At 41.0% G+C, this 27,238-nt stretch overlaps 1 protein-coding gene across 1 annotated transcript in view; it reads right to left on the bottom strand.

Moving 5' to 3' along the window:
• The window catches only part of LOC124256891 (laminin subunit alpha-5-like), a 57,788-nt gene that overhangs the window by 12,556 nt on the left and 17,994 nt on the right, over window positions 1-27,238 (bottom strand). The window contains exons 6-20 of the mRNA XM_046690861.1: window positions 26,693-26,719; window positions 25,177-25,338; window positions 22,643-22,755; window positions 20,503-20,721; window positions 17,576-17,731; window positions 17,075-17,213; window positions 15,890-15,993; window positions 11,268-11,448; window positions 8,893-9,033; window positions 8,123-8,251; window positions 7,028-7,133; window positions 6,216-6,358; window positions 4,287-4,527; window positions 2,496-2,751; window positions 2,161-2,283 (exon numbers count right to left, since the gene is read on the bottom strand). Coding sequence (XP_046546817.1) covers window positions 2,161-2,283; window positions 2,496-2,751; window positions 4,287-4,527; window positions 6,216-6,358; window positions 7,028-7,133; window positions 8,123-8,251; window positions 8,893-9,033; window positions 11,268-11,448; window positions 15,890-15,993; window positions 17,075-17,213; window positions 17,576-17,731; window positions 20,503-20,721; window positions 22,643-22,755; window positions 25,177-25,338; window positions 26,693-26,719 — 2,240 coding nt within the window. The remainder of the gene's footprint in view (window positions 1-2,160; window positions 2,284-2,495; window positions 2,752-4,286; window positions 4,528-6,215; window positions 6,359-7,027; window positions 7,134-8,122; window positions 8,252-8,892; window positions 9,034-11,267; window positions 11,449-15,889; window positions 15,994-17,074; window positions 17,214-17,575; window positions 17,732-20,502; window positions 20,722-22,642; window positions 22,756-25,176; window positions 25,339-26,692; window positions 26,720-27,238) is intronic.

Below are 27,238 nucleotides of genomic sequence, written 5' to 3'. Positions count from 1 at the left end.
ACGGAGTCGACTGTAATGTAGACGATCTCTTCTTAGCCCCATTACCAGCAGACTGCCCCTGTAACGCACTAAACATAGCACCAGTATTATGAACATCAGCAGTAGAAAGCAACATACGGTTTGTAGGCTGATCTCCAGTTTTATCAACCGTGACTTGAGATGACTTCCTCACCCGATCCATGGCATGTCTATAGATATAAGACAAATATTAATTAAATTGAAGATTTGATAAATCAACACAATAAGTACAGCGCAAGCTGGAAGAACATGGTTTTATGCACGAAGGGCACTGGGGGTGAGATCAGCCACGGATAACCTGTGCCTGCAAACACTGCAGGATTTCATGAAATGTAAACAAAGTTACTTGACGATGAAAACACAACTCAAATGTAGTTAATTTTTACAATTGTTTTACAAATACTACATAGTAGTTATAGCCAAATCGATATACAGCGTAATTTTGAAGAATAGGACCTAAATAAAAAGGATATAATGCCGTATACGGGACTCCAGTGCTCGCCCAACCATCCGTTTGGGCGATAAGGGAGAGAGTGACAAGTAAGGCATGTCACCTGACTGGTTTGCGCGGGAATAGGGCAAAAGGGAGGTAACTCGTGGGTGAGTGTATTTTTACGTCCGCTTCGGGAACTTCAAAGGATTCAAGTGTTCCACTACCATTCGAAAGGGAAAGGGAGATAAGCAAAAGATCATGAGTCAGGATAAGTAAAAATATATATAGTTGAGGTGAGATGAGGTGAAATGAGGTTTAACATTGTACTTAAGAATATATTTCTCTCATATGACAACTTGCATGCATGTGCATGTGTGGCTGCTTGTACTAGCCTAGACGCAAGCTGGTTTTATAGTACTAGCCCACTGAGGTACCATGCCGCAGTGAAGCATGAATACCCCTATCAGACACATAATACTAACTTCGTGCCGACCAGTCCTTGTTGTGCTCCATTAATACCAAGCGTCCGACAGGGACCAACAAGTACCATATTCTAACAACTTTTGGTATGACAAGGTCGGGAATGGAACCTACGACCTTCCGCTCTCCGGGCGGACGCTCAAACCTCTACACCACGGAGGATATGTTATATATAGGTGAGTGTAGGCTGGTTTGAACATATTTCAGCCATGTATCATGGCATGTGTGATCAAGGTGGGAGGCAAGCCAGGGGTGATGTAGATTTGAGCTTGTACATAAATATCACCTGAAGTCAACGAGGATAAGCTACGTAAATGAAAAAGTGAAAGACAAAGTTTCTTATCATTACAGAGGCAAATGTCCATCAGAGAAGATATTTACTGGCAAACAAGGATAAGTTGGACTGGCGCAAAGAACACATTTACGAGAAGTAGGCGGTGCACGGCAATTAGCAAACCCGTTTGGTTTGTGAAAGGGAGAGCATGATGATGAAATTGATTCCGCGCGTAGCTGCACACGCCTTGCTCATAAGACTCTCACGTCGGTGTAGCAAGTTGCACTACACTTGATCGCGGACAACCTGGGGCCCCTTCGCTAACAATGACAAGAGCCAGTGGGCGGCACTCATACATGCTAATAGGGGTCAATTGTCAGGTCAGTGCTCAACTTATCCTTGTTTGCCAGTAACAGTTTGATTAGACAGTCTTAACATCACCTGGCAACTCCGTGTGTAGTCCTCTTACAATCAGTGATTATGTTGGTTTCAGCAGTATTTCAGCAAGTCAAAATTACATGTGTCACGGAGATAAACTGTGTCAAACTGTTTTCAGCCAAATTTGTTCATTCCCTCATGACATTATGTTTTTCTCCAATGAACCATTTGACTATTATACAATTCCTTTTGTGTGGCTTAGTACCTAAACCAGGATATATCTGCTTTGACCTTGAGTGAGAGAGTTAATGAGAATGGTTTTACGCCGCTTTTAGCAATATTCCAGCAATATCACGGCGGGGGACACCAGAAATGGGCTTCACATTATACCCATGTGGAGAATCAAACCCAGGTCTTTGGAGTGACGAGTGAACGCTTTAACCACTAGGCTACCCTAGCGCCCCACTTTGACCTTGACTGATCTCAGCAAAACAAAAGTAAAATACGATTATCCTTTGTAACAAAGAACGTATTACAGACTATGAGGACATAGAATGAACGTTGTCTGCCTTCTTACATTGCTAAACTTGCCCCGGATTCTGAACGACGTCAACTCCGTGAGCGTCTGCAACATCTGATCGTAGGTGGCGTTCTGGCCATCTGTCGTGTTGACCATCCAGCTGCCCTCATGCATATTTATCTGGGAACACAAACAATACAAACATGTTTCATTGAGATATAGGTCACAGAAGAGTTTGGTGTCAATATCTAATGTACAGTGTGGTTAGAATTTACTGTACTGAAAGATTGTCAGAATATAGTTGAACTTATTGTACTGGATGAATCTGGTGTTACTGCTACTACTACTGCTACTACTACTGCTACTACTACGACTATACATCCATATCTCACCACATAAGTACGGATCTGGACATCTGCAGGCGGCTGGAGGCTTGTGGTGAGCTTGTATGGCAGCCCCATACCCTGAAGGATCACGTCTCCTTCTACGTATTTGTCCTGGACAACCTCTGTCACATTCACCTGCATCTGGATCGTCAGTGACAGCCCATACGCTGTCTTCTTGTTACCCAGGAACTTCGCCGGTGCAACAAAGTACATGTGACGACGGTTGATGTTGTTTCCACTGTTCACCAGCCTCATCACATATCTGAAAAGATCCAGGTGAGAACTGATCTTCAACACTCCATGCTTGTCGTAGGAGGCGACTAACGGGATCGGGTGGTCAGACTCGTTGACTTGGTTGATACATGTCATTGTATCCCAATTACGTAGATCGATGCTGATGCTGTTCATCACTGGATTGTCTGGTCCAGACTCGATTATTTACAGACCGCTGCCCTATAGCTGGATTATTTCAACTAAACATCCATAAAAATACCAAACTGTAAGTACACTGAAGATTACATTATATTATATTTTACTGTAACGGATAGGTTCAAGTAATTTTATTTGATTGAGTGCCATCCAGGATTAGAACCCACACTCTCAGGGTCAGGAAAGTAATCGCCAGCACACAACGTCAGCGATCTAACCCACTGAGCCACCTCGATTCTACATTTGCCAGAGGGACACACAAAGTATGTGATCTTGACTACCTGTTGTCTGATTCGATTTTGTGGAAGCAGTGGTGGCTGAGTAAGTTAGATCACTGACTTTGTATCTGTGTAACACGCTACGACTGCTGTAAGCCTATATTAAATGCTGCAACTACAGAATGTCCATGTTACGAGCTACGACTGCCGTAAGCCTATCTTAAATGCTGCAACTGCAGAATGTCCATGTTACACGCTACGACTGCCGTAAGCCTATCTTAAATGCTGCAACTGCAGAAAGTCTATGTTACACGCTACGACTGCCGTAAGCCTATCTTAAATGCTGCAACTGCAGAAAGTCTATGTTACACGCTACGACTGCCGTAAGCCTATCTTAAATGCTGCAACTGCAGAAAGTCTATGTTACACGCTATGACTGCCATAAGCCTATCTTAAATGCTGCAACTGCAGAAAGTCTATGTTACACGCTACGACTGCCGTAAGCCTATCTTAAATGCTGCAACTGCAGAAAGTCTATGTTACACGCTACGACTGCCGTAAGCCTATCTTAAATGCTGCAACTGCAGAAAGTCTATGTTACACGCTATGACTGCCATAAGCCTATCTTAAATGCTGCAACTGCAGAATGTCTATGTTACACGCTACGACTGCTGTAAGCCTATCTGAAATGCTGCAACTGCAGAAAGTCTATGTCACACGCTACGACTGCCGTAAGCCTATCTTAAATGCTGCAACTGCAGAATGTCCATGTTACACGCTACAAATGCTGTAAGCCTATCTTAAATGCTGCAACTGCAGAAAGTCTATGTTACACGCTTTGACTGCCGTAAGCCTGTATTAAATGCTGCAACTGCAGAAAGTCTATGGGGAACAGATTTCTGGCATTATAAACAGTCGGATGTCCTCCTTAGTGTCATAAGCTTATGTTAAATGCTTAGACTGTCCTGAATCAGTTTTAGAAAGTCAGAGATACAACAATCTTAGTGTTAAGCTCGCTATTCTCGAAACGTTCGTAGCCCTAAGAATTCTTAACTTTGATCGTAGCCAATGTGTTAAGAATGGGCTAAAGAAGTTCGTAGGGCTACTAACGTTTTAAGAATAGCTAGCCAGGTTCGTATTTCGTCCTTACTGAGCCGAGGGGTCTGAGGGCAACTCATTAAGTCGCAGTGGGTCATCAACAGTCACGTTATTTCCCTGGTCATCCTGGCCGGTCCAGCGGTCACCAGTGGCTGCGGTTACAGTTTCCAGTGTCCAGTGACTCTCCGTCTGGGTCAGGTACCATCCTGTGGCCGTGGTGCAGTTGCTGGAGTGACCGGAACACTGGCACTTTAGGCAGCCATCATTTGACCAGCTTCCCAGGCCGTAGTATCCTAGGAACAAAAGTGTCCGAAAAAGAATTGGAAGCTGAATGGCCTTCAAATGACTGGAGAATATGTTGATTAAGGATTGTTAACTGAATGATCTTCAAATGAATGGAGAATGAATTAATAAAAGATTGTTAGCTGAGTGATCTTCAAATGAATAGAGAATGAATTAATAAAAGATTGTCAGCTGAATGATCTTCAAATGAATGGAGAATGAATTAATAAAAGATTGTTAGCTGAGTGATCGTCAAATGAATAGAGAATAAGTAAATAAAAGATTGTTACCTGAATGATCTTCAAATGAATGGGGAATAAGTTAATAAAGGATTGTTAGCTGAATGATCTTCAAATGGATGAGGAATAAGTTAATAAAGGATTGTTAGCTGAATGATCTTCAAATGGATGGGGAATAAGTTAATAAAGGATTGTTAGCTCAGTGATCTTCAAATGGATGGGGAATAAGTTAACAAAGGATTGTTAGCCAAATGATCTTCAAATGGATGGGGAATAAGTTAATGGAGGATTGTTAGCTGAATGATCTTCAAATGAATGGGGAATAAGTGAATAAAAGATTGTTAGCTCAATGATCTTCAAGTCTAGGGGGAATCAGACGACAGCAGATCGTCAGCTGAATGATTTTCAAATCCTTGTCCGATTAAGGATTGATAGCTGCAAGATCTTCAAATGAATGCAGGTTGGCCGCTAACAAATTGATTTTACTTTTACTTTACACTGCATGCATTTGTCTCCTGGCGTGTTGGCTTTGTGGAGGCTGATGACAGACTGATGGCTGAATGATCTTCAGATGAATGGGGAATAGGCTGATAATGGATTGTTAGCTCAGTAATCTTCTATTATATTGAGATTAGACTGACAAGAGACTGATAGCAGAATGATCTTGTAATTTATGCAGATTAGGCTGACAAGAGACTGATAGCTGAATGATCTTGTAATTTATGCAGATTAGGCTGACAGGAGACTGATAGCTGAATGATCTTGTAATCTATGCAGATTAGGCTGACAAGAGACTGATAGCTGAATGATCTTGTAATTTATGGAGGTTAGGCTGACAAGAGACTGATAGCTGAATGATCTTGTAATTTATGCAGATTAGGCTGACAAGAGACTGATAGCTGAATGATCTTGTAATTTATGGAGGTTAGACTGACAAGAGACCGATAGCAGAATGATCTTGTAATTTATGGAGGTTAGACTGACGACAGACTGATAGCTGAATGATCTTCTAATTTATGGAGGTTAGACTGACGACAGACTGATAGCTGAATGATCACCTAATTTATGGAGATTAGGCTGACAAGGGACTGATAGCTGAATGATCTTCTAATTTATGCATATTAGGCTGACAAGAGACTGATAGCTGAATGATCTTCTAATTTATGGAGGTTAGACTGACGACAGACTGATAGCTGAATGATCACCTAATTTATGGAGATTAGGCTGACAAGGGACTGATAGCTGAATGATCTTCTAATTTATGCATATTAGGCTGACAAGAGACTGATAGCTGAATGATCTTCTAATTTATGGAGGTTAGGCTGACGACAGACTGATAGCTGAATAATATCCTAATTTATGCATATTAGGCTGACAAGGGACTGATAGTTCAATGATCTTCAGATGAATGGGGTATTGGTCAGTAAAGGAATGGTAAACGAACAGACACTGATGGGTACCTTCTTTACACTGCGTGCATTTGTCTCCCTGTGAGTTTGCTTTACACGTGCAGACTCCAGTAGCCTTGTTGCAGACGTTGCTGACGCTGCCGTTAGTCTCACATCCACACGGCATGCACCCAGATGTCGTCAGATTGTAGTATCTGTATGAGAGACGAGAATTTTCTTAAATGTCAATGTCATCTGTATTTTCATGAAACGGATCGAGAAAAGATTAAACAGCCGTATATACCTTCGGCTTTAAAGTACCCAAATGTATGTGTCCTACTGCAATAGACAGTTCTCATATTATTGAAATATATTCTGTCCATGCCAGAGAGTGCCCAGTCATGGTGTTCGTCGAAACAGATTCCACTGAGTTTGTTTTGTTTGTATTTTAATGCCACACTCAGCAATATTCCAACTATATGGCGGCAGCCTGTAAATAATGGAGTCTGAATTAGGCAATCTAGTGATCAACAAAATTGAGCATTGATCTAAGCAATTGGGATACGATGACACGTGTACGGCAAGCATGAGTTGCTGAAGATCAATTCTAGCCCCGATCTTCAAGGGTTTGAGATCCCACGAGGTGTGATGACACAAGACATTCAGTGATCAACAGCATGAGCATCGATCTACACAACTGGGAACCGATGACATGAGTCAACCAGGTCAGCGAGCCTGACCACCCGTTAGTCGCCTTTTACAACAAGCATGGGTTACTGAAGTTCATTTCTAACCCAGATCTTCACCGGTCCAATCAACAAGATATGAACGGACTGGTCGTTTGAAGTTGACGGTAAGCACATACCCATCCAGGCACACGTCACACAGGACGCCCCCCAACACCGGGCTTGCACGGACACTGACCGTTGTCGCTGCAGGAGTTGTTGGCCGAGTAGTTCATGTTGCAGCTGCACAGAGAACAGCCGTTCCCTGGAAGTATAGATCTCAGTAATACATAATAATATAATGATAATAATAATATAGTCTATAATGGTGTCATGTGTGCAAACAGACAAAATGCATACATATTCACTTTCAAAACACCTGGCCATTACTGGCCGAAAAGACCCCTGGCATAAGATTACAAACAACATTTACAAGCATTCTATTCAAGGGAACACATTCATAAAACTCAACCCAAACAAACAGCCCCTAACACAGCTTAGCTTACACAACATCTACACACATGCACTCTCACTCTCACACTCAGCCACGCCTCTACAACCCCTCCTCTCTCTCTCTTTCTTTCTCTCTCTCACTCTCTCTTTCTTTCTCTCTCTCTCTTTCTTTCTCTCTCTCTCTCTCTCTCTTTCTTTCTCTCACTCTCTCTCTTTCTTTCTCTCACTCTCACTCTTTCTTTCTCTCACTCTCTCTCTTTCTCTCTCTCTCTCTCTCTCTCTCTCTTTCTCTCCTCTCTCTTTTTCTTTCTCTCTCTCTCTCTCTTTCTTTCTCTCTCTCTCCTCTCTTTCTCTCCTCTCTTTCTTTCTTTCTCTCACCCTCTCTCTCTCTTACTCTTTCTTTCTCTCACTCTCTCTTTCTCTCTCTCACTCTCTTTCTTTCTCTCACTCTCTCTCTCTTTCTTTCTCTCTCTCTGTCACTCTCTTTCTTTCTCTCTCTCTCTCTCTCTCTCTCTCTCTCTCTCTTTCTCTCTCTCACTCTCTCTCACTCTCTCTCTCACGCTCACACTCTCTCTCTCTTTATCTCTCTCTCTCTCTCTCTCTCTCTCTCGCTCTCTCTCTCTCTCTCTCTCTCTCTCTCTCTCTCTCTCTCTCTCTTTCTCACACATGTACAAAAACACAATGTCTGAACACTGGCATAGCACATGTAGTCCCACCTTAGGGAAGTGAGTTTGTTCATACATTGCCTCTGTTCACCCAGCCGTTATTATTTTTTACGTTCCTACATCAGCGCATCCTCACCTGTGCCCAGTCCAAAGTGGTCAGGCAGACAGGCAGCACACTTGCTTCCAGTGACGTTAACTTTGCAGGTGCAGTCACCAGTGCCGTTACACGACAATTTGACCGAGCCGAGGCTGTAGCAGTTACATGCTGCAAGTAAAGAGTATGGTGTAAGGATAGTATGGTTAGCTGTTTCCTGATTATGTTGTTGTAAAATGAATTGTTACCTGATTGTTGTTGTTAAATGAACAAATTGTTACCTTATTATTATGTTGTTAAATGAACAAATTGTGACCTGATTCTGTTGTTGTTAAATGAACACATTGTTACCTGATTATGCTGTTGTAAAATGAATTGTAACCTGATTATGTTGTTATCAAATGAACAAATTGTTACCTGAGCATGTTGTAGTTACCTGTTAACAATGTTGTAACTGACCATGTTGTTACCTGAGCATGTTGTAGTTACCTGTTAACAATGTTGTAACTGACCATGTTGTTTTATCTGAGCATGTTGTAGTTACCTGTTAACAATGTTGTAACTGACCATGTTGTTACCTGAGCATGTTGTAGTTACCTGTTAACAATGTTGTAACTGACCATGTTGTTACCTGAGCATGTTGTAGTTACCTGTTAACAATGTTGTAACTGACCATGTTGTTACCTGAGCATGTTGTAGTTACCTGTTGACAATGTTGTAACTGACCATGTTGTTACCTGAGCATGTTGTAGTTACCTGATAACAATGTTGTAATGGAGCATGTTGTTGTTACCTGAGCATGTTGTACTTACCTGAGCAGTTTTGTCCGTAGGAGTCGACCTGGCAGAGAGAGCAGTCCCGCATGATCATGCCCTCCCGACAATCACACTCCCCCCCCTTAGGGTTGCACATCCCCACCGATGCCGCCACCGTCCCACTGCCACAGGCACATGCTGTCAAGGGAAGTCCGATCATGCATCACTCTCAGAGGCAGTAATGCATTATCTAACATTGTAATACTCGCTTCAATAGTAGAGCACCGACAGGGAATGAGCTGATGTTCTTAAACACCACACTTAACAATACTCCAGCTGTATCATGTCAGCCCATAGGTTGACCTTGACTGATATTATGAGCCATATTGAACCTTCGATGCTACCTACTGTAACCAATAAGATCCCCCAACTATACCTATTTAAGCTGCTTGTTAGGACAAGCACAGGTTACCGAGGATCTGTCTTATCTGTAATGCCCATTGCCACCAAATGAGTGAGTGAGTATGTTTTTACGCCGCTTTTAGCAATATTCCAGCAATATCAAGGCGGAGGTCACCAGAAACATTGTACCTATGTGGGGAATCAAACCCGGGTCTTCGGCGTGATGTTTTAACCATTAGGCTACCCGACCTCCCCCATTACTGCCACCAAGAAACGCCATTGTAAGAATGAAGAATTATTTGATGCATCTTGTATGCGAGCATACACTTGTAGTAATAATTGTTGTATTGGAAGCAAATATCATTACATTTTGTAAGCTGCACTAAGACAGTTCTCATGTACAGAATGATACCATTGTAACCTGGTCTATGCTCATGATATCAATCATTTGTGTCTCTAGTTTAGACTTGATATATACTGTGACTGTCACTTAACAACCTTCATTTCACTTGCATGCATTTACAATTGTTTAGGTCCACTAATGAAGGTGGCTAACTATTGAAATCTGGGCCACTATTAAAGCTGGATGAAAAACATTCACTATAGTACTGTCGGAAATAGAAAAAACCCTGTATTTTCTCATTCATCTCTACAATTTATGTAGTTGATATGTGAAAGTGTGAAATATCTGTGAAACTAAGTTCGACCTAACTACAGTCTCAGTGGTAGAGATAGGAAACGGAGAAAAAGGACTTTACTGAGGGGAAATTAGTGCAGAAATGAGCAATGCGGTTTTTTTCTGAGTCCAAAATGAATCATTTGGAACAGACTATGGCTTTATGCAAATTCGTGTGCGACGATATTGTATTACAAAGGACACTTTTTTAATGCCCACTTTGAAATTAGACGTATATTCATCATAAACGATAGCTGACGTAAAAAATAATAACTTTTATGCCGAAACTATTCAGGATGTAGCCACCATGCAGTCTCACTGTCACAAAAAGAAACAGATAGGAGGGGTCGCCTCAAAAGCAAAACCTGGGTTCGGGCTTGGGGATAGAGATATCAGCTAAGATAAGATAATCGTTTAGGGAAATTATACTGGGGAGGTCCACGGCACGTCATAACAATTTACAAATAATATCCAGTCCTGTCGATCTTCGGGTGGTCATGCCACCTATATACTACGATGCGTTTCTATGGTTTTCGGGTATCATACTCTCTTACATATCTCAAAATAAACTTTGTAGAGAAAGAGACGTAAGATGTTTATCAGTGGATGAGACATAGTCAACACACCTGAAAAAGCACAAAATATCTTTGAGATGACCCCTTGTGCCTGTAGGCAGCACGTGCATTTCATGCCAGGTGAGTCGACGATCCGTCGTCATACCTGGCTGAGCGCCCTAATTGTCATCTATAGTCTGATCTATTGTTTGTAGCAGCTATTCGTATTTTTTCTAAGTTTTGCCCGATTTTACGAGTAAACATGCTTTTCTGGATATCGTATTACGCATCCCACTGAACGCCCAGTTAGGCCGAAGTGGGTTATTTCGACATATGCTATTTGCAATTGTGTAAATTTTAGGGATAAGACGTAACGGCCTAAAAACAGTTTTTTTCTATTTCCGACAGTACTATAACTCATTTTTCTGTTCTCTTTTCTGGCAGTTTATAGACTGGGTTCCGTCTTATATTCCGACAAACATGTGAAACAAATCGTAGGCTATATGTACAATCTGTCATTGCAGATTATTTGACCATGGCAGTTCCTATGTTTTCCATTCATTTACAGCCATATGTTCTTTCTATCCAGGAGCGGGGGGTAGCCAAGTTGTTAAAGTGTTCGCTCGTCATGCCGAAGACCCTTGTTCGATTCCCCACAAGGGTACATTATAGTAAACCCGTTTCTGGTGTCCCCGTTGTGACATTGCTGGAATATTGCTAAAAGTGGCGTAAAACTAAACTCACTTTTTCTTTGTTAAAGAAAATGGCAAGAGGGGGAATACCTTTAAAAATACACTTACGTATCGCTCCGTTCATAAACTCAGCCATGATTGAGTATTCGAGGGCCGAGCAGTTTCCAGATTGCTGCACAGCTACATCCACAGTCTTGCTAGTAGCAACACATGAGTCCATGTTCGACTTGACAGTGTCCGAAGAGTTGAGATACGCTGTCAGTCTTGTAATATCAGGAAGAAGTACAACCTAAACAAACATATGTCAGTGATGAAACTCATATCCTAAACAGACACATGTCAGTGATGAAACTCATATCCTAAACAGACACATGTCAGTGATGAAACTCATATCCTAAACAGACACATGTCAGTGATGAAACTCATATCCTAAACAGACACGTCAGTGATGAGAAGCATGTACAATGTGAATGAACCCCCTAAGATTTATGTACAAAGTACCTGACCCCCTGCATGCAATGTTCAAAATCAATGCACTCCCCCTAATTTTTAAGCATAATGTTTTGAATATTTTCATGTACAAAATAGCTGACCCCCTAAAACGTATGTAAAAAACTGATGACCCCCCTACCTTCCCAGAACAAAATGGGTGACCCCACCTTAAAATCATCAGCACACCCCCAGCATGAATTATAAACCGTCCCAAAACAGTCACTGACTCCAACATTTTAACTTTTTAACTTTACAACATACTTATAAACTCAGCAATAGAAATTTAATTTTGCAACGTGCATACTTGCAAATGAATTTGACCCAAGAAGACATTTATATTTCATGGAATACACAAATACTTCATCAAAATGCGAGTTACCTCCCTTGGTAAATACTCCACTATTTTAGACCCAATAGTGAAGACATTTCATTGTCTGACCACTGCAATCCTCCTCTCATTCATGCACCACACCAGTGTATTTATTTCACTTATTCACTTGAGCTGACCAACCTCTCCCATGCTTAAAGAACCACTAAACTTTGTTTTTTTGTTACTCTTTTAACCATTACATATGAAAGATTTGTGGTTAGTCTTATGCGGAACACCAAATTTATTCTTTAAAAACTTGTGGTTAATTAATACCGAGCGTTTAAAAGTGGCCAAAAAGTCGCCTGCTTCTCTCTCGTCCGCCAACGAAACCACAGACAGGTTACGTAACTCTGTCGCCAGAGCACTGCAGTGACGTCATATGAGGAACGATTTTCAGTTAGTTGTATAGAAAGTGTGGGTTATCTCCCAATTGACAGACACCCAATTGACAGACACCCAGTTGACAGACACTGAATTAGAAGGTTAATGAAGGTAACACCTAAAGGTATAATGGAACAATCCACTGTCTAGTGAGTAGAGCAGGGTGAGCCTGAAACAGGTTCGTTACTGAGAAGTTTGATTGTGGGTAAATAGAACTTTGTTGTGATTAAATGATAAATGGTTTGTCTTCTCAAATTGATTTTACTATCAATTACTATCAAATAGAAAAACAGGTTAGTCATTGAGAGGTTTGATTGTGTTTATTGATAGAAAAGCCCCCTCCCAATAATAGGATATGTACAACAGAAGTTAACTGAGAAAACGTTTTGTTGGAGAGATATAGATATGTACATATTTGAAAACATTCTAATTTGCAGTAAATGAAACACCTGCATTGCCATGTAAGATATGATTAATACCAATCAGTTTTCTAATTTTTACAATACTTTCTCAAGATTGTAACAGTTTGTGTCTTAGAGTAATATACAATGGACATTCAAAGAAGTAATGAAAAACATTCTCACATCCATGGCCACATTCACATGATGCGTCTTATTTTAAATATTTATTCTAAAAAAAAATCGTAATTAAGTGCACTTGTCATGGATCTTAATATTGTGTGCAAAACATATAATTTCTTTATTCCATATGAATAATATTTAGGTTCACATTTGTCTATTTGATTTATATGATACAACAGTGTCGCAATATCTAATAGCTAAGCTAATGTTTTCAATATGATGATGCCGACTCCCGTTAGACTAGAAGGTTAAGCCGAAATGTTTATGAAAATAAACTGTTTTTTATATTGCAGCAATAAAAATTCAAATTACTGTCTTTTCGTCCATCTTTCAAAATAAATAATATAGCTTCAGTTTGTTCCTGTGTTTTATTTGGACTATTCCATTATAATGTGTAGGTAACGGGTAGTAGATAATCTGTTCACTGAACCGTAAATGTTGTTGTTTTAAGGTGTCTGCAAACTGGCTGTCTGCGTAATGGGAGGACACCAAAGTGTGTAGCATGCTCATCATTTTGATGATTTCTCGACATCAACGACGACATGTCGAATCGTTGCTTTGTCGTCAATTGCTCCTCGGGGTCGGGCGATGGTGTCACCATGCACAGATTTCCACAGGACCCCGCAGTTCGTGCTAAATGGGTTATGTTTGTGAGTGCGAAGCGAGCGTTGTGGAAGCCTGAAACGATATCTTACTTGTGTTCAGATCGCTTCACGGAAGTTAAAGAATCAAAACTACTTACTAGTAGTAAAATATGTATATGATTGATGACCATAAAGATTTTCCATGACACAACTTGTAACATAACGATTTCTTCCTCGGAAGTGAAGTTGTGGTCGAAGTAACAATAATATTGTAAGTAGTATTATATTGACACCCACCTCGCTGCCAGGAGAGAAATTGTTATACTATACGCTATGTCATGCAAAATCCTATTGGCCATCAATAAAATAAATATTTTACTACCAGTAGAAAGTAGTTTTGATTTTGTAACTCGGTGAAAACAAATCTAAATAGCATTTATCCTCAGACTGGCGGATGTTCCCGACAGGGCGCCGCCATTTTTGAAAATCGTAAAGTCTGTTAGAATTAATGAGATTATAGTTTGTTTTCATCAAGTTAGAAAATCAAAACTACTTTCTACTCGTAGTTAAATATGTATTGGAATCATAACCAAACGGATTTTGCATGACACAACTTATAACATAACGATTTCTTCCACGGAAGCGAGGTGGGGTCGAAGTTACAATACTGCGCGATAAATTTCTTGCTACATTCACATGGTTAATGTCCACTCACCAGTATGTAGATACTAGTCAATGTGCGTCTTTATATTTGGTCTTATAATCCTAATTAGTTTGTGATCATACTTGTATGCATTTTGAAACTAAATAAAAAGCAGACGATCTGCTGATACTTATAGTGAATTTATAACAGAACTGTAATATCTAGACATTTTATAGTTTGCCAATGTGAATCATAATTCGCACACACACCCTAGTGCATGTTGTCTGTCTCATTACACTTCACGGCGAAAACAATGATTCTGTTGAATGCTACGACAAATGAACAAAAACAAAATGCAAATATTAAAATTAAAACAGATTAAAGTTATAGGAACAATATCAGGCCATTACCATGTTCGAGGAATGTATCCATCAATATCCACAAAACTGTTCCAAATGATGTGTCTTTTAACAGTTTAATATACGAAAAAGTGATCAATCTTTTCAGGTATTGGTGTATAGTCTCATTGGTCACCCAAGATAGCACACCTGGCAACTAATTGCATAATGTCCGCCTTTCTTTAAAACAGTAATTTAGTTAGCCAATAATGGGCAATCAATTAATGTATTGCCGGTTAATCCTTTGAACGGAGCACGTTGTTTTTACGCAGACACCGACACGACAGAGTGTATTCAGTATAGATTAGTAAATCTACATACATAAACACTACCTTTTGACAATTCCGCTGTGTAAGATAAAAGTAATTAATCAGTCAGCGTGTTATCGGTTAATCCTTTGATCGATGTTTATAATGTTGAATATTTACTCCAGACACAAGAAATGCCAAATGGGAACCTTTGTCGGGTAATCTAAGGGTGTTACCACTAATTATACCTGTTATAAATTCATTAACTGACCATCAAGTGAATGATGACAAATAACGTGTAGGTTTATACCACCTAACAAGGGTTAGAACAAGGGAATATTAATTGCTGTATTGCATGTGAAAACTTATGGGCCGACACTGTTTTGAGAATACAAACAGATTTTTACATGATATGATTAAATATCGAGGTAAAAAAACACAGAAATGGGATCAATTTAGATCAGTCATTATACAAATAGGGCCTAAAGACACCAATCGATTTTGACAGAATCGTCTATGAAAACAAGTTGTAACTCGGAAACTAGGCAAAGCAGGAGACAAAATTAAATGACAGTAGATTGTGAGAACATATAGCTTTCATTTTCCACAACAATTGTCACGATTTCAGGTTTATACAAGCCTGTAAACAAGATAATTTACCCCCTAAAATGTAGATGAATTCTGCATCGGCCCTCAAAGCTATTCCAAATATGACGTCACAGAGACGCGCCGCTCTGATTGGTTGAAATTTCGTTCGCGGGTGAGAATTGTGCACTGTTGTCAAAAAGGTCGATTTAAGTCAATTAAAGGTCGAAATGAGTAGTTTTAATGACGGGGTTTCATTTATAACGATGCCAGTTAGTGATTTATGTATTTGTACCCCTTAGGGTTTATGTGACCTTTAAACTCTCGTCTCCTCATTCACTCTGTCCTGATATTGCTGGAACATTGCTAAATGCAGCGTAAAACTAAACTCACTCACAAAAACCTTGATACAAGAGTGTTATCATGAGTAACTCTCTCACTCACTCACCGAGTCCACCATGATGTTGCCTGTATTGGAGGCAGGAGCGGCAACATTTATTGTATATTTGAAGGCGGAGGACGCACAGAATTGTGTTGCCAGTTCCAGGGAAGCTGCAAAATCAAAAAGTGTTTATCATTCAAACAGAAGCCAGAGGATTAATTCTATATAATTTTATATGATAAAGGAAAGCATAACATATGTTATTTTGGGATTACACTTTCTCAGTAAACTACAGTTTCGGTTGAGTCGCATCTAGGATTTGAACCCCAACACCTAATCGCCACAGTGATCTAACCCACTTAGCCCCCATAGCTTCCACTGAATGTAGATGTAACAACTGGTAGTCTAGATGGGGCTCCACCGCAGAAAGGACTAGAATCTGTACCTTACTAACAAAGTTTCATCCCCAAAATAACATATGCTGCATTTGACCGCTTTCTAAATGGCACCCTGTATTTATAAAGGTAAATACTCAATATCACGATTATACAAGAGAAAGTATATCATTGCAATGAAGCTAGAATGTAAATAAGCAAACAAACACTTACTAAACCAACAGGATTATGTTGAAAATAGGCACACAAAGAAATACACCCACACTATTCCTATTAACCCTAACCCGGCCCATATATACTGAACATAAAAAGTTCAGCATCATGACCATTTTGAGGATATTTTGTTGTAGTGTTGACGAAGCACAGAATTTCGTAATTTTTCATTTCATAATAAGGCCAGACCAATTTTATTTCTTGTTTTACAGATCTACCGGTCATATTTTTCAAGAATAAGAAAAAACCCATTAATTTTCCCCTCTCAAAAAAAAAAAACCTTATGTTTTTATTAGCCAAAAAATGTAAACTTAAAAGAAATAATATTTTGATTGCTTTTTGCCCCAAATACACTTGATAAATTGCCAGATGCAAAATACTTTTAATGTTTAGAAGGAATATTACTTTGACTGGTGATTTTATTTTTTTCCCCTCCTGCCGTTAGGTTTTCTGAGGACAAAAACCTGTAAAACAAGAAATAAAATTGAAATCGGAGATTCAGAACCTGAGGGAATGTACACTTGCTTCATTGCAGACAGGGCTAGACAGAAAATAAAATTATGCGGTTCAGGGACTGTGAGACAGACTAGAAGGATGCAACAAATAGAAGGTTGTTTTTCTGAAAGAATTCCCAAGATCTCACATTTGGGTACTGGACCAGTCGCAGATAATGTCCCATTCCAGGTTTGAGTTGCAAGGATTGGTGTCCCTTCACATGTGTAAGCCCCACCATTCGGCATGCTGATCTGTACGTTCAGGGGCTGTGCGGTCGTGATTGTTGACTGGAAGAAGAGGGAGATATCATGAATCACACTAAGTATGTGGTTGAACAATCACTTAGTTGAATCAAACCATGTAAGTGGTTGAACAATCAGCTGAAACACACACACACGCACGCATGCACACACACACACACACACGCACGCATGCACCCACAGAGACCAAAAACTAGAGAGGCAACAGTAACATTGAAGATGTATACATATGGTAACAGAATTATTGTAAAACTGTACAGTAAACAACTTGCAATGATTGTCCAGGGTAGTTTTGTCGACACATCTTGTGTGGGAAAAAACATTTGCCCAAATTTAAAGGCACTGGCTCTTCAGTTAAATTTAAGCCAATTCAGGGGAAGAAGAATTACCTTGTATCTGACAACTACCACGAACTGACGGATAAGGTTGCCTGGCAACTGGACATCTACAGCAACTGAAGTACCCGGGGTGAGCTCGACGTAACCGGTTCCGGTGAGATCCGCCGTGAGCTGGCCGTGTCCAGGTGTCTCTATGACTGAGCTGCCCTAGAATACATATGTGGCACAAAGTCATGATATGTTCTGAAGTAGGAGGGTCATATAAGTTATAAAAACACATATTTTAAAATATCTCCCAAGTATCTCACTATTCGGTGAAACTCTTGTGTACTGTATCAAATACAAACAATGGGGATACTTTACGAGCACTCGCCATTTTTCTTTCTATTCCTACGTGACATGTGTTCTATCTAAAAACCAATTGTATTCTAGGCAATGAGGCCGAACTACTGAATAAATATATCTCTATCTCTATCTTTAAACACATATCCACATCTCGTTTTCACTGAATGAAAAGAAGTTAGTAAAAGAAACTTTTACGGTCTCATATTTCTTCAATAACAACACAGGAGGTGCATCTTGTCAATCAGTATCTTTGAATGAGCATCATTAAATCTGAGGCTAGTCAATGGGCTGTCAGCTTGTTAGGTATACACACAAGGCTAGTCAATGGTCTCTTTGGTAAATATTAAAGATGTGAGTGGGATGTCTACAGGATGTCAGCTATACATAAAGCATGTCTACAGGTTGTCAGGTACACATAAAGCATGTCTACAGGTTGTCAGGTAAACATAAAGCATGTCGACAGGTTGTCAGGTAAACATAAAGCATGTCTACAGGTTGTCAGGTAAACATAAAGCATGTCTACAGGTTGTCAGGTACACATAAAGCATGTCTGCAGGTTCTCAGGTACACTTAAAGCATGTCTACAAGTTGTCAGGTACACATAAAGCATGTCTACAAGTTGTCAGGTAAACATTTAGCATGTCTACAAGTTGTCAGGTAAACATAAAGCATGTCTGCAGGTTGTCAGGTAAACATAAAGCATGTCTGCAGGTTCTCAGGTACACATAAAGCATGTCTACAAGTTGTCAGGTAAACATAAAGCATGTCTACAAGTTGTCAGGTAAACATAAAGCATGTCTACAGGTTGTCAGGTAAACATAAAGCATGTCTACAGGTTGTCAGGTAAACATAAAGCATGTCTGCAGGTTGTCAGGTACACATAAATCATGTCGACAGGTTGTCAGAAAACATAAAGTATGTCGACAGGTTGTCAGGTAAACATAAAGCATGTCTGCAGGTTGTCAGGTAAACATAAAGCATGTCTACAGGTTGTCAGGTACACATAAAGCATGTCTACAGGATGTCAGGTACACATAAAGCATGTCTACAAGTTGTCAGGTAAAAATAAAGCATGTCTACAGGTTGTCAGGTACACATAAAGCATGTCTACAAGTTGTCAGGTAAGCATAAAGCATGTCTACAAGTTGTCAGGTAAACATAAAGCATGTCTACAGGTTGTCAGGTAAACATAAAGCATGTCTACAGGTTGTCAGGTAAACATAAAGCATGTCTACAAGTTGTCAGGTAAACATAAAGCATGTCTACAGGTTGTCAGGTAAACATAAAGCATGTCTACAGGTTGTCAGGTAAACATAAAGCATGTCTACAAGTTGTCAGGTAAACATAAAGCATGTCTACAGGTTTTCAGGTTGTCAGGTAAACATAAAGCATGTCTACAGGTTGTCAGGTACACATGAAGCATGTCTACAGGTTCTCAGGTAAACATAAAGCATGTCTGCAGGTTGTCAGGTAAACCTAAAGCATGTCTACAGGTTGTCAGGTAAACATAAAGCATGTCTACAGGTTGTCAGGTAAACATAAAGCATGTCGACAGGTTGTCAGAAAACATAAAGTATGTCGACAGGTTGTCAGGTACACATAAAGCATGTCTGCAGGTTGTCAGGTAAACATAAAGCATGTCTGCAGGTTCTCAGGTACACATAAAGCATGTCTACAAGTTGTCAGGTACACATAAAGCATGTCTACAAGTTGTCAGGTAAACATAAAGCATGTCTACAAGTTGTCAGGTAAACATAAAGCATGTCTACAGGTTGTCAGGTAAACATAAAGCATGTCTGCAGGTTGTCAGGTAAACATAAAGCATGTCGACAGGTTGTCAGAAAACATAAAGTATGTCTACAGGTTGTCAGGTACACATAAAGCATGTCTACAGGTTGTCAGGTAAACATAAAGCATGTCTACAAGTTGTCAGGTAAACATAAAACATGTCTACAGGTTGTCAGGCAAACATAAAGCATGTCTACAAGTTGTCAGGTAAACATAAAGCATGTCTACAGGTTGTCAGGTAAACATAAAGCATGTCTACAGGTTGTCAGGTACACATAAAGCATGTCTACAGGTTGACAGGTAAACATAAAGCATGTCGACAGGTTGTCAGGTAAACATGAAGCATGTCTACAAGTTGTCAGGTAAACATAAAGCATGTCTACAAGTTGTCAGGTAAACATAAAGCATGTCGACAGGTTGTCAGGTAAACATAAAGCATGTCTACAGGTTGTCAGGTACACATAAAGCATGTCTACAGGTTGTCAGGTAAACATAAAGCATGTCTACAAGTTGTCAGGTAAACATAAAGCATGTCTACAGGTTGTCAGGTAAACATAAAGCATGTCTGCAGGTTGTCAGGTAAACATAAAGCATGTCTACAGGTTGTCAGGTAAACATAAAGCATGTCTACAGGTTGTCAGGTAAACATAAAGCATGGCTACAGGTTGTCAGGTAAACATAAAGCATGTCCACAGGTTTTCAGGGAACAGAGTAAGTGAATGTCTTGAATGTAAAAGAAGTGAGTTAACAAAGTTCACTGATGAATGTCGCCATCATCAATTCATTTTTTGAAAAGAAATGAAGGCATCATTCAGTTTACAGTACCATGCATATCATAATAATACCGTCAATGTTCCGAATTCCACTTCGTAAGTGAAGTAGTCCAACTTAGGCACAAAGAAGCCCAGCTTCGCCGTTGTACAGTTCTTCACCTCGATGTTGTTGCGGCATGTGCACTGGCCACCGGTCAATTGGCAGTTGTTGTCCACCGCACCCCCGATGTCACAAGCACATGCCGTGCAGCCATCTTCTATATTAGTTATCAGTAGGTTGTATGTCTGGGGCTGCAAACCAACCAAAAGATAATACAAATATCTCATCTTGGAACGGGTTGTAAGGTGTTTCAGTGATTGTCTGTATTTGCTGCTTTAAGCAATATTCAAATAGCAAGTATTAAATGATAAAATAGTAAAATAATAACAATAAAATGATGCTGCACACACTGCCTACAGACAATATTGTCTCACACATTGCCTACACCCTTCCTTGTCTCACACATTGCCTAAACACGACCCTGTCTCACGCACTCTCTACACCCTTCCTTGTCTCACACATTGCCTACACCCTTCCTTGTCTCACACACTGCCTTCACATGAACCTGTCTCGCGCACTCTCTACATCCTTCCTTGTCTCACACACTGCCTACACCCTTCCTTGTCTCACACACTGCCTACACATGAACCTGTCTCACGCACTCTCTACACCCTTCCTTGTCTCACACACTGCCTACACCCTTCCTTGTCTCACACACTGCCTTCACATGAACCTGTCTCGCGCACTCTCTACATCCTTCCTTGTCTCACACACTGCCTACACCCTTCCTTGTCTCACACACTGCCTACACATGAACCTGTCTCACGCACTCTCTACATCCTTCCTTGTCTCACACACTGCCTACACACGTCCTTGTCTCACACACTTCCCACACATGACCCTGTTTCACACATTGCCTACACCCTTCCTTGTCTCACACATTGCCTACACATGACCCTGTCTCGCACACTGCCTACACCCTTCCTTGTCTCACACACTACCCACACATGACCCTGTCTCAAACATTGCCTACACCCTTCCTTGTCTCACAAACTGCCTACACCCTTCCTTGTCTCACACATTGCCTACACCCTTCCTTGTCTCACACATTGCCTTTTCCCTACACTGCCTACACCCTTCCTGTCTCACACTGCCTACACCCTTCCTTGTCTCTCACACACTGCCTACACCCTTCCTTGTCACACACTGCCCACACATGACCCTGTCTCAAACATTGCCTACACCCTTCCTTGTCTACATCTCACACACTGCCTACACCCTTCCTTGTCTCACACATTGCCTACACCCTTCCTTGTCTCACACATTGCCTACACCCTTCCCTGTCTCACACACTGCCTACACCCTTCCTTGTGTCACACACAAGCCTACACCTTTCCTTGTCTCACACACTGACTACACCCTTCCTTGTCTTACACACTGCCTACACACGTCCTTGTCTTACACACTGCCCACACATGACCCTGTCTCACACACTGCCTAAACCCTTCCTTGTCTTACAGACTGCCTACACCCTTCCTTGTCTTACACACAGCCTACACACGTCCTTGTCTCAAACACTGCCCACACATGACTCCGTCTCACACACTGCCCACACCCTTCCTTATCTCACACACTGCCTACACACATCCTTGTCTCACACACCGCCTACACCCTTCCTTAATTCATACACTCCCTACACACAACCCTGTCTCACACATTGCCTACACCCTTCCTTGCCTCACAGTCTGCACACAACCTTGTCTCACACACGTCCTTATCTCACACACTCCCTACCCACAACCCTGTCTCACACATTGCCTACACACGTCCTTGTCTCACACATTGCCTATACACGTCCTTGTCTCACACACTGCCTATACAAGTCCTTGTCTCACACATTGCCTATACACGTCCTTGTCTCACACATTGCCTATACACGTCCTTGTCTCACACATTGCCTATACACGTCCTTGTCTCACACACTGCCTATACACGTCCTTGTCTCACACACTGCTTCCACACAGCCATGTCTCATATTGTGCACACTACACACACTACATACGCCATTGTCTATACGGCCTGTTCACACTGACTACAGATGCCGGTGACACCTGCACCATCGACACACGCCATTGTGACACCCACCCACTACATACATTGCCGCAGTCTTACCTTACACGTGTCACAACGACTGCCCTGAGTGTTGTTCTTACACACGCACTGTCCAGACTGTTTATCACAGTAGTTGGAGCTGTTGAAGGTTCCAACAGCATCACATTCACACGCTGAAACAGAATCAACACAACAATATCAGGCCCTATAACGCCAATTCCTTCAAAGACGCACGTTCTACCGAGGCTGGTGGGGTCTTTGTCGGCACAGGTGTCACAGATATGTACCCCAGGTACAATATCAAAATACAGAAACGTTCCCTAGGACGAGTCCATGACGCATAGTGCTTCTTTCTTGATCCGAACTGTTGTGTTAAATACAGTTGATTGCGTTATATTAGGAACGAGCATACTTCGTGAAGCACAATGCCACTCGCAATCAGTTAAATGGGAACAACTACATACGGTTACATTGCGGAATAAGGACTTGTCCGTTGTTAAGGGTAACTCTCTGCCTTTTGATCTAAAACTAGTACCTACTCTGCCACTCTTCAAAACAGACTCAAAATACACCTCTTCAACGCTGTGTTTCATGATACCTTGTATTTTCTTGTACTAATGAACTGTGACTTGTCAGCGCTTTGAGCATTGTTCTTGTTGTGGTGGAAGTCAGAGCTATACAAATAGTTATATTATTATTTACCGGGTAAGTTTCTGTAGTCTGCCTTTGTTTATGGTCCAGTCCTGTATACAGAAAACGACAGGGTATTCGGCTCTACAGAGAGAAACAGTCAATATGTCTCGCATGGAGGCTGAATAATTATACCAGCACATCACTTGCCTCTTGTATCACGGTAACATTTCGTTTGCGACAGAATATTTTGTAAGCCATTGCTTCCAGACATATGTGAGTCTTCCGAATGTTACGCCTTAACTTGGCCTTACAACACATGCTCATCCGGACACTCGTTGTATCCCGACACACATTGTTTTGTATTATAGCTGAGTGGACCTTATTTCCTGGGCCGAATTAATTTTACACCTTTCCATCATTTGGAAGCGATGGTTCTGTGTAGCATCTCACGATTACCTCCCTTAGACCACTTCCCCATCAGTTACCGGCAGACCTGACCCAAGATTGTTGATGCCAGGGTTCTGTATGTGTGACTATGGCATTACGTACCTTTTAGAAGTAACAAGGCGGGGACAGCAGAAATAGGTTTCCAGCAATTGAACACACGCGCACGCACGCAAGCGCACACACACACGACATCTGACGGAAGTTAACGCTTGACCCACTGGCCTACACCACTGTCTCGGTATAACAGCACTTACAAATAGCAGTTGCAATATAGCTTATGAAAAGGCAAGAGGGTTTGTGACGGCTTGAGACGACTTGAGATGATCCATACAGCTGGACCCATTGGTGGTGGCTCAGTGATGGTAGGGGGTGCGCTTCGTATGACTGCAAGTTGGATGTTTTTACTGTACCTGGGACCCTAAATGATCAACGATATCAACAGGAAGTACTGGACTCCGTCGATAACCGCCCTCTTGCCTGTCGTCAGATGGTCATTGGTGACAACACAAGACCTCCCCAATAAGGAGCCGTCATCGTCTATTTGCAGAACAACGCCATCAAAACAATACTATGGCCCGAATGGAGCCTCGATATGAACCCCATCAAACATCTTTGAGACAATCATGGCCGCCAAGTTCGAACCAGATATACTCAGAAGATCCATGAGGTATGACAGGATTCTGAGTATGGGGAGAAGACGGGTAGATGTCATCCGTAGGGGTGGCTACACTAGGTGTAGATGTAGTAGCAGGCACTCGTTCATACAACCACACCAATCACTGTGTAAAAACAACGTGACAATCACATTGGTGGCGTAGTCATGGTGACCATTCTTTCCGGCATTGTCGATACTCACGTTTTTGTGTATTCCTCTGAGATTGCAAGTAAACTGTTACCAACTTTTTTGTTTTGTTTTTGCTTTAATCAGAGTAAAATATTTTGCAAGTACCGTAATACGATGTCGTTGTTAAAGCATATACAAAACATGCACTGTTTCTGTTCTAAAATACAAATATAATGTCTAATGCCAAACAGTTACGTGTCTAGGTTTGTCAGCCCCATATGCGTGGTGGTCAGTGGTTTCACCATTTCAATGTCAGAGCTGTCCATTACGTCAGACCCACCAACATTAAACTGATATAACTGGAATACAGTACAAAGTGGCATTAAACCCAACACGCACTCACTCACTAGCTCACCCACGCACTCACTCACTTACTAGACCATCTATCCAGCCACCGTCACACCCACTCACTCACTCACCCAAGTCGCATAAAACAAGACTGGCTGACTGAGTGAGTTTGGTTTTACGCCGCTTTTAGCAATATTCACGGCGGGGGACACCAGAAATGGGCTTCACACATTGTGCCCATGTGGGGATTCGAACCCGGGTCTTCGGCGTGACGAGCCAGCGCTTTAACCATTAGGCTACCCCACCGCCCCATTAAAACAAGACAGAGTTACTGACAATTGTGAACATGTTTCATTATCAAACACCACCAGTTGGAACTTACCTGTGCATCCAAGAGCATTCATACCATCCAGGCTATGGAACTGGTCCTTGCACTCGTCGCAGGTCCTGCCCTGTACCATAGACTTGCACACACACTGACCAGTCGTTGGATTGCACTTGTAGCCGCTGGACTGCTCAGTGCCGGTTCCGCTACAGTTACAGGCTGAAAGAGAGGACACAGACTTCATAACTGCATGCAGGCAACAGAAAGATTTGCCAGTGTGGGTTCGAATCCAACATTCGCTGTGATAAAGCTGCTTGATTTGTCAACGCCATATTCTATAGGTTTCACCAAAATAGTTACTATCTGAGACCTGCACCATTTCTGGGTTTTAAAGTCAGCGTATTAGATAGAAAAATACCCAACTATTTATCTTTCAAGAACCATGATTTAATTTAATTACGAACGAAAGCCATTTGAATGGTCGATACGTATTTTAACATATACCACAAACTAGCTCATTGTCTATACCTTCAATAACTGACAACAGTGAATAGACAGGTAATATCCCATTTATACGCCAACGCTCATGTTATGAGCATGGTCAATATCCTTGTAATGACATGACAGGTGAAATATACATCAATATTCCCCAGGCAATATCACCGATGGAAGTTTGGTGTGAATTTGCATCAAATATATGGACTAAATAATCCACTGTGGAGGGTTATACTAGTTGGTTGCCCTGTAAATTGAGACAACCTATGTAGCATTGATTGAGTTTTGCCGGTGAATGTTTTTGTTATAGATTCGGTCACAAAAGCTGCAACAGGTGATAAAAGAACAGAGATAGCAATCTGCCATTTAAAAAATATATTTATCACTCTTTCGACAAACCGGGGCGAATAAAACAACCCTAGAAATAATAAATATCATAAATAAACTATAATATCATATCATAAACTACAACAATTAACAGAAACCCGCACTTTAAATATTTATGATATGCAATACATTCCAGTCTTTGACCACTGTTTCACCTCGTGAGAACAGCAGACCAAATGGTTGGTTGGTTGATTGTTTTACGCCGCACTCAGCAATATTCCAGAGTCTGGACTAGACAATACTGTGATCAACAGCATGAGCATCGATCAACGCAATTGGGATACGATGACATTTGTCAACCAAGTCAGCGAGCCTGACCACCCGATCCCGTTAGTCGCCTCTTACGACAAGCATGGGTCTGAAGACCAGTTCTGTCCCGGACCTTCACGGGCCAGACCTAAGTGCCTGATCCTGTTGGGAACAAGAATAAACTGCATATCAAAGAGAAAAAACAGACGCAGTCCTAAACAAGCCTGGGAATACAGAACTACGTTCATGTTTTGCATATCAAAATCACAACCCTTCCGATCTAACTGGTTAAACATAAAACCAAATATATTACGAGCATATCTGAATGATTCCAAGTAAGATAATCCGTGGGAATATTTACAGACCAATACCATCTCACTGGGATATTGCTGAGTGTGGCATTACAGAGAAAAAGCCACGGAGAAAGGTGTTAAATACTTACGGATGCAGTACTCGTTGCAGAGATAGTCTGGAAGGGAAACAATAGTGTTACCATAGTTACCTATAGTATACATGTACATTAATCATTCACATACATTGTTGTGTATATACTGAAACATCAGCTGAATCTTTGCGGTAACATATTCTCACGACTGTTGATATTTAAAAACTGTGAAATCACTATGCATAATATTGTTCCCCATTCATGATGGAACACGTCAGCAGACATCTTGGTATTTCCTTCTAATGAGGCACAGGGAAATATTCTTAAAAAGGGTGTTAAACCATCTCACACAAAGAACTATTGTTGAAAGTGATGCAAACCATCCTTCCTACTGAACTATTGTTGAAAGTGATGCGAACCCATCCTTCTTACTGAACTATTGTTGAAAGTGATGTTTACCCCATTTCTCTCACTGAACTATTGTTGAAAGTGATGTTTACCCCATCCTTCTCGCTGAACTATTGTTGAAAGTGATGTTTACCCCATTTCTCTCACTGAACTATTGTTGAAAGTGATGTTTACCCCATTTCTCTCACTGAACTA

The sequence above is a fragment of the Haliotis rubra genome, unplaced genomic scaffold (genome assembly GCF_003918875.1).
Source record: "Haliotis rubra isolate DU_JTF1 unplaced genomic scaffold, ASM391887v1 Scf642, whole genome shotgun sequence".
Taxonomy (NCBI): Eukaryota; Metazoa; Mollusca; class Gastropoda; order Lepetellida; family Haliotidae; genus Haliotis; species Haliotis rubra.
This window is presented reverse-complemented; position numbering and strand designations above follow the sequence as displayed.